The sequence below is a fragment of the Drosophila innubila genome (assembly GCF_004354385.1).
Source record: "Drosophila innubila isolate TH190305 chromosome 3R unlocalized genomic scaffold, UK_Dinn_1.0 2_E_3R, whole genome shotgun sequence".
NCBI lineage: Eukaryota > Metazoa > Arthropoda > Insecta > Diptera > Drosophilidae > Drosophila > Drosophila innubila.
In genome coordinates, this window is record NW_022995380.1 from 21299682 (window position 1) to 21315188 (window position 15507).

At 42.5% G+C, this 15507-nt stretch overlaps 3 protein-coding genes across 5 annotated transcripts; 2 read left to right on the forward strand and 1 right to left on the reverse strand.

The window, feature by feature from the left end:
- Nucleotides 1–277: 277 nt before the first annotated feature.
- On the forward strand, nucleotides 278–1842 carry LOC117792105 (cAMP-dependent protein kinase catalytic subunit 2). Of its 3 annotated transcripts, none has more exons than XM_034632092.1 (5): nucleotides 278–592; nucleotides 662–891; nucleotides 960–1125; nucleotides 1183–1460; nucleotides 1529–1611. In XM_034632092.1, exons 1-5 carry the CDS (start codon nucleotides 416–418, stop codon nucleotides 1530–1532), a joined length of 855 nt encoding a protein of 284 aa, XP_034487983.1. In that variant the 5' UTR covers nucleotides 278–415; the 3' UTR covers nucleotides 1533–1611. The 3 variants fall into 3 exon arrangements, with proteins under 3 accessions (XP_034487983.1, XP_034487982.1, XP_034487984.1); XM_034632091.1 differs by having other exon boundaries at nucleotides 315–592; nucleotides 1524–1842; XM_034632093.1 differs by lacking the exon at nucleotides 278–592 and having other exon boundaries at nucleotides 821–891; nucleotides 941–1125; nucleotides 1524–1807.
- Nucleotides 1843–1907: 65 nt separating this feature from the next.
- Nucleotides 1908–3229, forward strand: LOC117792104 (cAMP-dependent protein kinase catalytic subunit 2). The gene is made up of 4 exons (XM_034632090.1): nucleotides 1908–2344; nucleotides 2407–2572; nucleotides 2639–2916; nucleotides 2979–3229. Exons 1-4 carry the CDS (start codon nucleotides 1932–1934, stop codon nucleotides 3193–3195), a joined length of 1074 nt encoding a protein of 357 aa, XP_034487981.1. The 5' UTR covers nucleotides 1908–1931; the 3' UTR covers nucleotides 3196–3229.
- A 2268-nt stretch (nucleotides 3230–5497) lies between these two features.
- LOC117792877 lies at nucleotides 5498–7719 on the reverse strand. The gene is made up of 2 exons (XM_034633183.1): nucleotides 6643–7719; nucleotides 5498–6584 (listed from the first exon to the last, which is right to left on the reverse strand). The coding sequence occupies exons 1-2, from the start codon at nucleotides 7717–7719 to the stop codon at nucleotides 5727–5729; spliced, it is 1935 nt and encodes a 644-aa protein (XP_034489074.1). The 3' UTR covers nucleotides 5498–5726.
- Between the last annotated feature and the right edge of the window lie 7788 nt (nucleotides 7720–15507).

A 15507-nucleotide genomic window follows, 5' to 3' on the forward strand; every position in this document is an offset into this window, starting at 1 on the left:
TTGCAATTTTTCTTACTTTTGCAGGCCACATGGAGAAGTCTTTGACGGTGACGGTGACTTTGACGTTAACGTTAACGTTGACATGTGTGTGGGCCTTGGCACAGGAAATTGGCATTTCATGTGGTCACGGTGTCTGTCTGAAACTTGGCCCACAGAGAGGGAGATAAACGGATATTTGTCATACCTTGGCCTAATTTGAGAGGCACGTCCAACTAATTGAAGCAGCTTTCGGGCTGAACATTTAAAGAGGTTGTTTTGCTTTTGTTGTTCGTTTTGAAACAATTGAAACAAACGCCAAAATTATGAATATCAAAATTATAAGTTTATTGAGTTACAAGTATAAGTTATCAGATATTGGCGTCCTGTGTATGTCCGTCCTCATTGTGGAAGATGCGTTAAGGTCTGCGTGCTGATTATGAGTAACCTGCACCTGCAGCCATATTTCAATTCAAAGGAGGACTATAACACGATACTAGACAATCTCAAGGCTGAGTTCGACCAACGTTGGCTACATCAAGAGCCATCGCCATATACAAATTTAGAGAGTTATGTGCAACGCGCCATTCTTGGCAATGGCAGCTTTGGCACAGTTGTAAGTTAACTATTTAAAAAAAAAAAAATTAAAGAGATAATACTTAACAATCTCTTAACTATCTGGCAGTTGCTAGTCAGGGAGAAGCATGGAAAGAATTATTATGCCGCCAAAATGATGAACAAGGATGATCTGGTTCGTCTTAAGCAGATCAATCATGTTCATAATGAAAAGACTGTGCTCAGTGCGGTGCGTTTTCCATTTCTGGTGCATCTAATTGATTCTACCAAGGACTTTGACTATCTATATCTTGTTCTGCCATTTATTAACGGCGGTGAGCTGTTTACTTATCATCGCAAGTGAGTTCTCCCCCAAATGCCTTAACTAAGCCCATAATCATAGTCTCAGTTTTTATCCAATGCCCAAGAGTGCGCAAGTTTAATGAGAAGCAGTCGCGATTCTATGCGGCCCAAGTGCTGCTTGCTCTCGAGTATCTCCATCATATGAGTCTTATCTACCGTGACCTCAAGCCCGAAAATATACTAATGGATGCTAAAGGCTATATCAAGGTGACTGATTTCGGTTTTACCAAGGTAAGATCAAGTTGAGAGTCTCAACTCAGTTAACTGATGTTCCTCATCTTTATGCAGCGTGTCGATAATCGCACTAGTACTCTATGTGGAACTCCCGAATATCTGGCACCCGAGATCATTCAACTAAAGCCATATAATAAGTCTGTCGACTGGTGGGCATTCGGTGTATTGTTGTATGAGTTCGTGGTAGGTCAGTCACCGTTCTCGATGCACAATCGTGATGTCATATTGATGTACTCGAAGATCTGCATGGGCGAGATGCGATTGCCATCATTTTTTACCGCCCAATTGAAGAATCTCATTGAGAACTTGATGCAAGTGGATCCCTCGAAGCGGTAAGCATCTCTTTTATTTTCTTTGCTATTGAGTTGCTCAATTTTTTAAGCACGCTTCTTCAGTTTAGGTAACTCACCCGAGGGATCCACGGAAATTAAGAATCATCCGTGGTTCCAGGGCGTTGATTGGTTTGTGTTGCTTAATCAAGAGATTAATCCTCCTTATATACCGACAGTGTCAAATATTGAAGATTTGTCAAATTTTGAAAATTTTGAGCCAAAATCAAAAATGAAGTCCAAAATAAATCGCCATCCCGACTTGTTTAGTAATTTTTAAACGTTGGTCTAGATACTTTTCTTAACTCATTAGCCTGGGGTCAAAAATCATATAGTCCTTGTATTGAAAATCAAATTCATGTTATACTTTGAGATTGTTTTGATTGAAAATTGTTTGTATTGAAAAATTCGAAATTGTTCAAATATAATTATACTTTTAGTTTTGTAAATTCTTGTTTGTGACCTTTGACGATAATGGGGCGACAATCCACAGCAGAGCCGCAATACTTCAGTCCAAAAGTGGACTATGCCGTCATACTGGGAAAATTGAAGGAGGACTTTACTAGAAAGTATGCTCGCAATACGCCATCACCATCAATTGGTCTCGATAACTACGTGATTAAATCGACTTTGGGTGCTGGCTCCTTTGGAAAGGTACAGCTCATTAAAGAGAAGGACACTGATAACTATTATGCCTCGAAACAGCTGAGCAAGGATCAGATTGTTAAGACCAAGCAGGTTATTCATGTGATGAGTGAGAAACGCGTCTTGAATTCAATACGTTTCCCCTTTACCATACACTTGATAGCCTCCTTTAAGGACAACGACAGTCTGTATCTAATTATACCTCTCATTCTGGGAGGTGAACTCTTCACCTATCATCGCAAGTGAGTATGAATTATCTATATCTCACATTCTTCTTATCGATGATACTCATCTGGGTTTTCAGAGCACGTAAATTCTCGGAGAAGCAGGCTCGTTTCTATGCTGCACAGGTATTTCTGGCTCTGGAGTATCTACATTATTGCAGTCTACTCTATCGTGATCTCAAGCCAGAGAACATTATGATTGATAGGAATGGTTATTTGAAAGTCACCGACTTTGGCTTTGCAAAGGTTAAAAGTCAATTTGTTCCAACTATGCCATTGCTTAAATATTATTTTTTATTATTATAATTTTAGAAGGTGGAAACACGAACCATGACTTTGTGCGGCACGCCTGAGTATTTGCCACCTGAAATTATTCAATCGAAACCCTATGGTACTAGTGTGGACTGGTGGGCCTTTGGTGTACTTATCTATGAATTTGTGTGTGGTCATTCGCCCTTTGCCTCCCATAATCGTGATGTCATGGTGATGTACAATAAGATCTGTGAGGGCGAATACAAAATGCCCAGTTACTTGTCTGGAACATTGCGTCATCTGATCGATCATCTATTGCAAGTTGATCTATCAAAACGGCAAGTCTCATTTATAAATCCTTGTTAGCAATATGTCTTAAATGAGAAATATTTATTTGCAGCTATGGCAATTTAATTGGCGGCAACAGAGATATCAAGGATCACGAGTGGTTCAAGGATATTGAATGGATTCCGCTGCTCAATCAAACTGTTCCCGCGCCTTATCTCCCCGCCATTTCAAATGCCGAGGATATTTCCAACTTCGACAAAATGTCCGAGGGTAAGCAGAAGGCCAAGGCTAAAACAATGCGACATGAAGAAGCCTTTGCAGATTTCTAATCAAGTTTCGAGATTATATATTAGTTGAAAAATTTGCAAATTTCATTTTCAATTTTTGGCATTTAACAATTGCATTAATTTTTGTACATTTATACTGTTTTACATAGAAAATAATCTGTTTTTGACTTTGTGTAGTAATACCAAGATTGAGTGTGACCACCACGCCCACTCACTCCACTGTACGCCCCCTTCCAGCGCCAGTTGGCTTCCACATGTGTTTATTCCATTTTCACGCCGCAAATGTCAACGTCACCCTCTAAATAGGGAAACAGGGAGGGGAATGAGACTGGGGCATGTTTCCCTGCAATATTTTCGAAATTGTACTTGTTTCGGTTTAGATTTTCTTGGAAAGCAGCTGGTTGCGATTGAAAATTCTAGCGATTTCCCACACTTGTTGCACACATTCTTAATTCGACGAACTTCACTTGTAATTAGACTTGAAGCGAGGCCATAAATCTTTGAGACATGGCGTGACGCTTTGTTGAAAATACCATCAAGCAAATGTTTGTCTTTGATGCAATTGGATGGATTTATGGCCACTTGGTTTATTTATGTATGATCCTATGCCCCCCCCCTCTACAATATCTGCCCAGTGGGTGTATGAGGTAACAGTAGGAGTATCTCAACTTGGTCTAAAACTTCTTTGCTGTCTAACAAGCCGAAAGCCATTCACTTTTTATTCATCCCGAAACTTCTTTTGCATAAAAATTATGTTAAACAATGTTTAAACGAGTTGACAGAAAAAAAGTAAAAGATGAGATAGAGATAGACGCGACTTATAAATCATTTATACCTTTTCGGTTGCTCTGCATATCAGGGAAAACATTGATTTATATGCAAGACTTAATAAAAATAGAGCAACGTCCAGACAAAAACTAGACGCCATTCTGGCCCAAAAATACCTTAGACATTCACTCCTTTGTCCAGTGGCTAACAAAACAAAGGTTCCGGACAAAGGCATCAGGCAAGGGACGAAAGAGAAAAAAAAAGTTATGATTATCATAATTTTTGTTACGTGAGTTTTCATGTGGAAAAGATGAAACATCATCGTCTGCTTTTGCTGGCGGCAACATCGTCGCACAGTGGTGTGTTTGACGTAAAATTTATAACTTTGGAATTAAGGTTTACATTTATAATAAAATTTACCTATCAGCTTCAAGCTTTTTAAAAATTGCATAAATAATTTTGATATAGCTATAGAAATTGTGTAGTATATCTAATGCAAATATTTTAAAATCTTTTTTACCTACCTTTTGTCAACCAATTTGCTAATTTTTTTTAAATTTTATTTAAATATATTAACAATAAAATTTTTTTTATAATACATTAGTTTTTAATTATTTTTTTATTGAAATACTTTTATGATTTTCACAAATAAAGCAACAATTTAATTTATGCCAGCTATTTTCGTCTATTAAGCCACTGTGCGAAGTCTTGTTCCTTCTCCAGAGTCTGTGTCCCCAGCTGAATTCCTTTCCAGTCGTCATCACTATAATCATGGCACGCATTTACTCCTGTTTTTACCTCTGGTTTTTGGCGCCCGACAGCCTGGCGCCAACTCTCCCCCCCCACCTCAGGTCGACTTTGTCTACGTCTACATCTTCAGACAGATTTTCAGCTGTTGTGTTTTAGCATTCGCAATTGGCACTGGGAAAAATGGCTGGGCGTGTGCTCTGGCTGAGAACCTGGCTAGTGGCCACCACCTTGGCATACTATAGTTGGGCCAAAAAGAAGACATCATGCATTCTAATGAGACTTTTAATTGCAGACCATTGACCACTTGAAAAGTGCTATCCTGATTCGCCAGGGCTGCCAAAGCTGCCATGGGGCACGTGTCGGATGCGCCTTTCGCTTGAGTAGCCTGAGAATTGATGGAACTGTGAGCTAAGTCAACAAAGCACACGGACACAAGGCCAACCCTGGCGAATGCAATGACAAATTTGCTGCACGGAAATTAGCGATGCCCACCGTCAGATACATTTCATATTACAGACAGACAATTGAATCCTGAGGGTTGATCTTCCTGCCTCAAATCCCTCTTGTGCCTCTACATACATATATTCCTCCTCTATTCGAATTATTCTTGTTGTTGTTAGTCGTAGAGTAAGCGAATTAATTGTTGTTTTGATTGCGCAGCAAATGGACGCCAGCGTCTGCTCAAGTGGCTGGGAAAATCAAAAGTAGAGTTTTTATGCTCGGTAGTCAAAGGTCTGCAGGAGTATTATAAATTTGTGGGAATGTATGAAACAAGCAGAATTAGCTATCTCCGACTACAAAAAATATATTAATACTTGATCAGAAGTTGTATATAAAACATTTTTGTATTTGTTTTATTTATTTTCTAGCGATTCAATAGAGCATCTCACTGTCGAGTTCGCTCAGTTACAGAGCTCTTATTATTTTTTTTTTAAGGACAAATGAAATTCTTGTTTATTTGCTTAGAAGTATGAAAATTGCACGCGGCGTCATCGGTGAAAATTCGTTACGTAACTTAAAAGCTAGGCGATTGATGAGATGTGTTGAGATGAGACCTACGCTTGTTCCAGCTCCACCTCAATGGACACGGGCGGCAGTTCATCCTTGAACTCCGGAGCATAGACTTTGCCGGAGGCGAGCACAAACTGTTGCTCGCAATCCATGATGAAATAGGCGAATGGATGATTCACATCGAAGCGTTCTACGCCGGGTTCTGGCTCCGGTTCAGGGACTGGCAGTATGGCGGCAGCTTCAGCTTCAGTGGGAAGAGGAGAACGAGCCTGCATTGTGGCAGCGGACAAGGAGTTGGCACTGCTGCCACCTTCGTCCACACGCACATTGACAAACTGCACAATCTCATCCACATGCACATCCTCATCCTCGGAGAGCAGTCCCAGCTGAGCGTCAGTGCGGGAGAAGAGACGCTGAAGTCCCAACTGCTTGAGCATCGCCTCGGAGCGGGATGTCTCCTCCGCCTGGAACTTGGGCAGTGTCACATGGAGTTCCTTCCACTCGACATGCTCCCGAGCGTACTTATAGTCACTGGGCTGCAGCTGGGAGATGACCTCGGTGAGTCCCTCCGAGTCATTGGGCAGCACAATGCACAGACTGTACCTGGCATTCTCATAGGGCAGGGCAAGGAGACGCGCCTTCAAGTGTGGCAGATCTGCCACACGGAACTTGCCACGTGCATGCATCATGGGTGTCTTCATGGCATCCTCGTTGGTCATGAAGAAGAACTCATCGCTGCCATCTCTCAGCTGATAGAAAGGCTGTGCCCAGCTGCCGCGATAGTACAGTCCATTGAAGAGCAACATCTTGGACTTGGAGCCAAGCTCACGACCCGTTATGGAGTTGGCACTCAGGGCAGAGGCAATGTCATCCTGCCTGAAGAGACTGCGAGCACCATAGACCTACAAACAGAAAGGGGCATTAAGTAGAGAAGTAATCGAGTTGTTGCCATATACTTACACGAGCCACTGTGCTTAGGTGCGACTCGAGGGCAATCATTATCTCGTCGGCTCCCTCCTTGACCATCGATTTGACGGCGTTTTCCAGTTTCTGCAGTGGCAGAGTCACCTTCTCGGGTTCACCAGCGGTCACTGGATTTGCACTCGGTTCGCTGAGTTGCTTCCTCAGCTTTTCATCCTCCTGCACCGTCTCGTTCTCCTCCACATTGGGATTCTGTGCGGTTTCGCTGCGTTTGTTCTGCTGCTTCTCAGCAACATTTTCCTCAGCAGTCAGTGCAATGTCAGCTGGTTTTTCTTGTTTTTCCACTGGAGCCTCGGTGACTGAGACTTTGTCAGCTGCCGTTGCCGACTCCTCTGTGGTCGGTTCCCCTTCCCGCTCAGCGTCGGCCAAGGCAACTGGTTTTTCCACATATTGCTTATCGTCCACCTCGCGATCAAACTTGGACGCTTCCTTGTTCAGCACCTCCTCGCCATAGGTGTCACTGGGAGCTAGAAGAGCATCATCATCCAGGTTAATGCGCTTCAGAGTCTCAAAACCGATGACATCTTTGCTGTTGGTTGACTCGGTGTTCTCGGCATTTGCATCGTTGCCCTCCAGTTGGATCGATGTGTTGGGCTCACTCCAGTCGTACTCCTGCCGATTGATGTCCTTAACCTCCACGTAATAGTGACGCTGCAGCAGCTGCTTGTAATCCTCCCTCACGCTGTTATTGCGATAGACATAGAACCAGGTCTGGAACGAGGGCAACGGCACAGCAGCATCCCGATTCTGATAGCCACCCAAAATGCGCTCGAAGGCTTCTCTCAGCTGCGCTCGCTCCTTGGGAAAGCCAAAGACCTTGCCGAACTCCTCATAGGTCTCTCCCTCGGCTGCCTCCGCCAAGACGGCCAGAATGGAGGCGACTCCCAGCGGTGAGTGCACCTGATTGGCATCGATGTCTTTGTTGTGCTTCAACAGCTGCGTGGCAATCAGCTGCGAGGCCTCGCTGGCAAACCAACTGGGCAGGCCATCCTCCTTAACCGGAGAAGCCAAGCTGCAGCAGAAGAGCAGCGGCAACAGGAAAATCGCAGCTTTCATTTCTCACAACAAAACGATATTTTGACGATCGCGTCTGAAGCGCGAATGAAGCTCATGAAAGTTGGCCAAAGACTTTTTATAAAAAGGCCAACCAAGAATCGACGACGGCGCCGAGAATCGACGTCGAAGTCGAAGTCGACGCCGACGTTGACGTAGACACTGACTTTAAACTGGTTACACAGTGGCAGCGACGTCGACGTTGTGGTCTGACAAATCCCACAATCACAATCACAAACAGAGAAGTTAGGGCCCGGCTTGGACTGATTCAAGCCATGGTCCAATTGTTGAAGAAAGTCGCGCTCCAACGAAAGTGGAAGTGGCGTGGGCTCAAGTGCTCCACAAATGGGTCAAGCAAACAATCAATATGTAAATGTAAACAGCAAACGACTAAAGACAAACGACAAACGACAAACAACAATATAGAAGAAAAATTAAATGAGCTGCGCTCAAAAGTTCAAAGTCATTGAAATGTTAACAGGTTTCCACATTGGACTACGTGATTGACATTTGATTTTCTGGCTTAAAACGAGGGTCGCTAATTGCCTTTTCTTGTCTTCTTGTTGGACTTGTGAAGCAATGTGTGTGCCCATTGATTAGGCAACTTCCACAAGTAAATACCATTTTATGGATCATGCAACAAATGCTGCCACAAAGTTCTATTAATCTCTACCTGGTGACACTTAACCCAGTTTCAATGCAAATTGTGTGGTCACCAGTGGAAAGAAACATATCATCATAAGCCGCAGCTCCGATCAAAATCAACTCAACTCAACTCAAGACAAGTCAACACAATTCGAGGGCACTGAACTTGGCCATCGACAGCGTTGGCAGCGACGCGGCGTCGACGTCGACTTCATTGTGATTACCAAATGCGAAAAGCGAGCGAAAGCGCACAGAACGACGCCAACAGCGACTGCGACTGCGACTGCGGCAGCACCAGGTGTGAGTCGCTAATAAAATGTTAAATTTAAACGAGCTTTGGAGGCTTGCAAACAAGTTTTGTTCTTCCATTTAGAACGAACCTCTCACAAAGTTGCACAATTGCAATAAATGTGGATGCTGGAGTTGATCAAAGGGGGAAATCTTTATATTCTCAGTGTTGTAAGCCAGGCCAGCGAACTCTCGTTTGGTCATAATGAATGGACAACAACCCGGTAGCCACGCTTATGTAATTCACTTTTTTATTAACACTTTTTAATCACTTTTCGTAATAAAGACTATTAAGTTCTTTACTCGCAATGACAGTTACAGAAGATGAAATGAATTGTAGCAGTTGATAAGAAAAACTTTGTATTTAAAGCTGATTTGAAGTTAAAATTCATTATATTTCAAAAGAATCCAACTTTAAATTATAAAATTAAAAGTCACTGACAGCACAGTTAAAAACTAGAGAAGAAAATCTGAAAATTAAACTTCTATCTTTTATTTAAAACAACATTTAATGGCAGTTGTATGCGCCGCAAATTTAAATTTAAAATAAATAATTCAAAAAATAAAAAGTACAAAAATCAAGAAATTTAATAGGCCAACAAATCATTGAATAGTGAAAGCTTCCTCTTTCTCTAAATTAAACACATTCATCACCAAGAATTATAGTGTATTTGAAAGAGTATTCAGTCTTCCAATTGGATTCAATTTGCTTGCATCTGCAGCCGACAGTCACCTTAAAAGTATTGCCCCTTTTATTTTAAAACAAATACTTTTGTATTTTTTGAGCAGTACATAAATTCGAAGACCCAAAACCATAAATTAATGAATGTGTCGTCGAGTTGTTCTTAGCTTGGTTCTCAGGACAGAACGGAACAGGAATCGAATGCAGGATCAACCCCCAAAGGGTCGTCTCGCTAAAAGAGAACTATAGTATGTGTTGGTGTTGATGTTGTTGTTGGGTTGAGTGTATTAGAAGTTATTATGGCAAATGGCAAACTAACAAAATGTCGCATAAATTAAGAATAGTGCAGGACAACACCTTCTTTTGCTGTTGTGCGAGTGTGTGAGTGTGTGTGTAAGACGAGGCACAAACAACACCGCGGGGAGACATTAAACTCTGGCCAAAGAAAGAAAATCTTTAGGCAAAGTGGACAATGCGAGTAGTTTTCGAGAGTCAAAGTCGCATAGTTGGGATGGCATGACTAATTGTTTGATTTACGCAAATGTTCAGTTAACTTGGCTTTCGCAATTAAGCCTTAAAGTTGGGCAAAGCTAAGAAAGAAAACTCCTTCTGGCTTTAATGATGTACAACTCGGGCCTGTTGTGCCTGTCGGCCTGTCAGTTGTCAGCTGTCATAAATCAGGCAATACATCAGCCAGTGCCAGATACAGCGACACTCATCATAAGTCAAAAGGTGAGCCTTGGCTTAATCAGTTGCCTCTGGCTTGCAAAATAATTAAACTTCTGTTTATTGTCCAGATGAGCAAGAGAAAGAGATGGAGACGAGGAGAGAACTTCTTAATTATGTTTGATAAAGCAACACAAAGAAAGTCATCTTCTCAGCCAACTTTCCACACATGTCACGTTGATACTTAACACTCGACGACAACTTACTTCCTGCCTCGCAGCTCATGTGTGTCTCTCTCTCACTCTTCCTCCTTCTCTCTCTTTCTCTTTCTGTGTGTGTCACATAATTACGCAACAAAAGGCTTTGTGAATTGTTCCACAAGTTCAAGCGCTTCATTTGCCACATTTACTTCACACCACTTCATTTGATCCTTGAAGGTATAGGTATTGCCACATTTTTTGGTCACGTTTAAAAGTTGAAGCACAGAGTTTTGGGGCAAATAGACGGAGACGGATTCGCTGCGCTTAAAAACGGAGTCAAGCAGTTGTGAGTGAGTTGGCTAACAAGTTGTTTGCTGTTAAGGCGCAGATCCTGCAGATTCAGAACTCAGGCGCTGGCAATCCTAATTGATTTATGACATCAAAGACATATTTTTCGCAATGTTGCGTGGCCTACGTGCGTGACAGTTGCCACTGCCACTGCCACTGCCACTTGCCACTTGCCTCTGGCATGCTGCAACTGGAGACCGACACCGACAAACGAGGCAGAGAGCAGCTTGCAACATGCCACGCAGGAGGACACACGGCTCTGCCACAGACGTTGCCATCGTTGCCATCTTGTTGATAATTTTGACTTATGGCTTGGCTTTTGCGTGCGCAGGATTTGTCACATAACTCGTGGAACCCTTCAACCCCCCTCCCCCCCTCACTTTTCTATGTTACCCTGCTGGAAGAAAACAGTAGCAAAAAGTGTGTAGAAGCAGGCGCCTAACTTGGCCCTAAAGGTTGCCCATTGTCAGTGTTGTGTGCTCAGTGTAATGACCATGGAATTGGCCTGGTCTGCATTCAAGTTCTGATTCCAAGTCCACATCCAACTCCAAGTCCATCCATGCAAAACTTTTTCTATTAGGCGCAATTATTTCAAGGTATTATTGCTTTTAATTAATTCAATTAAACGCTTCATAAATTTTTACTTTTTGATTTCATTTGCCTGCGGCAACGACGACGGCGTAATGGAAAAACTTTGGCCGTGGTTGGCCAAAAGATTTTCCTCAGCTGCAAAGGGTTTAATTAACGGCAAATGCCTTGAACAGGAGCGGAAACAGGGAACGGGTGACTGAAAGGGAGGACGGCGGAATTTGGCTACTTACATTTTGTGTAACAATTTTTGACTGTTTATTAAAGGATTCCCGTGGCTTGGCTTTATCATAAAATTTGATTTTGAATTGTTTATTGAATGCCAGTCGCGTTTATTTGCATTTTTGTGTTTGCATGACCGAGCATTCTAAGGGAAAGAAGTTTCAGAATGGTTTTCAACTTCACAGAGCCACAGCAATGTTTAACTACGATGCTGGGCAACTCTCTGATCAAATTAGAAGCACACAAAAAGCACACACACTTTAGCTGCTGGCCTGGACACTTCAATTAAAAGGTCATCAGCAGTCGACACAGCTGCTGCACAGGGAAGAGACACAGGGAAAGTCCTGTCGTAGTCCTGGTCCTCTTCACGTGAGCCTAACTATAAGGTTATTGATATGTACAAGGCGTGCTCACACCTTTCAGGCCAATTCGCATCTATCAGGACTCAGGACCAGGTTCAGACGTGATGACTTCCGTCATTATCAGCACACTCAGACACACACACACACACACACACACACACACTCCTGGCAAATAATCGAACTAGCGTAGAACAACAATTTGTTTTAAATGCCAACGCTGGACAAAAGAGCAAAGCGTGTGGAAATCAAACCCCTTAATAATTTATGAAACAGCAAAGAGCAAGTGGCAAAGGTGGCCAGAACTTGTCCGGTACTAACATGACCCTCCTGGGAGTCCCAACCTCCCAGCACATGTGGCTCGTAAACTTTTCTATCAATTTGATGTTACTCTAATAGAGATTAAATGCATGTCGAGAAGGCAATTAGTTTTTGCTTTTGCTTTTTGCTCGGGGCAACCCTCGATTGCTTTTGGGCTGGCCAGCAGCTGATTGAATCAAAGCGTTGCGCCATTTGCCATTTTTCTTGGCCAAGCTTTTCGGCCAAGGTGTTGGCGCAAACCTTAATTATACGAGCAATTCGAAGTTTGACAGCGGCAACTGCCAGCAGCAATTTGCCTTAACCCTTTTCGGCCAATGAGGCCGTAATGAGAATCAGACGTAACGTCAAAGCTAATTAAACTCGCGCTGTCGCCGCTAATGAGCAATGAAAACAACGTGTTGTTGCATCAACCACCCCACTCATTCTATTTCTCTCTCTAGCATCTACCATCCTCAGATCCTTGCCATATCCTTCAATCTGTGTACCCTCAGCAATGGCCTGATAAGGGCCAGGCTTTTGTCGACGGCGTCAGGTTAAATCAACCATCAAAATAATGAAGGTATCGCCAAGTTGGACAAACTCAGCTCTTGCACTGATTTCTTTTAAATATTTTCCAACAATTTTTCGGGCATTTTTCGTTTTTTTTTTTTTCTTTTATATTTTGCCAGCCTAAGCCATTTAAAAGGATTAACGCATGCCACTTGAGCAGGGGACTGCGGGTTTTTTTTCCTAGTGAATTTAATGAGGGATTGTCAGTCTGTCAGGGTAGTTCAAATGCTTCTAGTTTTTAATAAGCCCAACTTTCCACTTTTTAGCTCTTTTTAAAGTATGTGCAAAGCAGATTTTTAATTTAATTTGTCGGCTGTTTGACTGATAAACAGCTAGATTACTCAGCGAATTGAATTCGTGAGTGAAGACTGAGAAAAGAGTTGGAAAACCAACCAGTTTCAGTATACTTTCATCTAACAGATTTAGATATATAATTTTAAACGGCTTTGATTATCCTACTAACTTATATAACTTGAAAATTCATTTGGTATGGTCCCGTAGCTCAGCTGTTAGAGTCGCCGATCTATCACATAACTAGAACTACAGCTTGAAAAATAACAGGGTTCGAACCCTGCCATGTTAAAAAATCTGTATCTTACCTGTTTTGTTAAGTCTTGAAAGTCACTGAAAATGCTTTAAGTAGCATTTAGCGTGCTTATAATATTAATAAATGTATAAAAATATATATATATATATGTATTGGGTTTTTCTCGACAAAAAATGTTAATCATCTAAAGTAGAAACCATATGTTAAAAAGTAAAAATTTTTGCTTGTTACAGATCAAACTTGAAAACAGAAATATAATTTCACACAGAGATAAATTATTATTTTGAAAGGGTCGAAAATTGCTGCAAATTCAAGTATTATAACTGCAAAGGTTGAGTGTTTATTTATATAAGATGCTTGTATATTTCATATTTTGTCGCACTTTACCATAAAAAATGACAATTGACTTTGAACTCGGCTAGCAGCAGGACATTTTTAAATTTTGTCAGACAGCCAACAGGACGAGATACATGGCGATACATGGAAACTGACTTTGGGTTGAACGCAGTTTTGTCGCCAGTTGTCTTTTTATGGCACCAAGGTGCAGGACAACGACAACGACAACGGCAACGACGACAATGCAGTGGATGTGGCAGCTTCAAGGTAGCCCAGTGTGTTGGCCCAAAAATATTATGGCAAAATTATGCGGCGTCGTTGGTGCCCCTGTTGTGTTTATGGCCCCCAAAAGCACGTTGCACGGGGCGTTGATGAGCTTGAGGCGCCGCAGTCTGGCGACAACGCACTTTGCCATTTCCAATAAATTCAGTCGCATTGAGAGCAAATATTACAATTTACAATAGACGTTCCCCATTCTCTCTATCACAGACTCCATTTGATTCTGCACTTTTTTCCGTGCAGTTGAACACGAGATACATGACAACTGCCGTGTCGCCTCAGGGGGGAAGAGGCAGGGAAACTGCCTTGAAAAAACTACCAGTTTATCTTGGGAAGCATCACTTCATTAGACGGACACAAAGATGCTGCAACTGAAGGGTTTATCAGCTAGCCCGATTCGTTGGCCAAATTAATTGCCAGCAAAAGCTCTCGTAACTATAGATTTAATTAATCGGCGATTTGTGCACTGAGCTGCGCCGTTTGTCTCCGCAAAATTTGTAACTAATCGAAGCCATCAATTATGTTGATAGATTGGCCGTTGCAAAGCCACGTACAAGTGGCAAGACTACCAACTATGCTTTGGGCCACTTTATCACAGTTGGCAGCTGGCTGCTTACCGCTTGAGGTACATGTAATTGAATCTTTTCGAGGAGAGCAGAAGAGAGTGGGAATTGGGGGTGACTCTCTTGTATTCATATGCCATGGTCATGTAAATAACAAGTGAACGTGGATGTTGTCAAAGTTTCAAGCAGCCTTTTGAAGTGCTTCGCATAACTGGCCACAAGGATGCGGCAAGTAAAAAAAATGAAACCCACAACAGAAGAAGAGCTGCCAGGGACAGTCAGACGGACAGACGGACAGACAGACGTGTGTCTGATCTGAATGCTAGATAAAATTATTACCCTTTTTATTTTGGCCAGTCCGAGTTCGAGTTCGAGTCTTAGTCCTAGTCCAAGTCCTGGTCCAAGTTCGAGTGGAGTCGCCGCTGTCGTTGTCGCTGTCGTTGTCGTCGCTGCTTATTTCCTGTTGGACACTTTCCGTTTGTCGTTTGTTGTACAAAAGCCGTTGCAGCTTTATCCCGTCACCCCGTTGCCGTCTCCCCAAGGTTCGTGCTTTTTTTTATGGTCAACGCCACGGAGCGCACAATAAGCATCATCAGGCAGCAGAATAACAACAGCGATGGCAACTGTGGCGCACACTCAACGTCATCAGCAGCACATTGTGTCCAGTTGGCAGACAGAGGACGAGTCGGAGGACGACGAGCTCTCGTCCCGGATCAGAAGCAGGACCAGGACGATGAAGACGATGGCCGCAAGCCGATAATGTGCGGCCATAAGGTAATGAAAATTTTATCTGATTTTATGTGAGCCTGCGAATTCGCTTTCCCAATAGTTGCCAATTTTATGCTGCACCCTTTTTTCCCCCTCCCGCTTCTCCTACCCCTTTTTGCACTCAGTCTTTGATTTGATTTTGGACACCCCGAAGCATTGGCGAATGATACAATACTTTGTGGTCAACATATGTGTCCACAAGGTATTGGGCATTGTGTAGTCGCATTTGATTGAAATTTGAATTGTAAAAGCAGAAAAAAAAAGGATTCTCACTTATCCGTTGCCTGCTTTTAGGAGCAGCCACTCCCCCCTTCACTCCCCGCCCCCTCTGCTTGTGTGTACGTGCTGTGCCTTGTGTTGAACACAGCTCAGTTACTATTTCATTTTAGATTTTAATCAATGTTGTTTGATGTGACACGTTTATGTGATG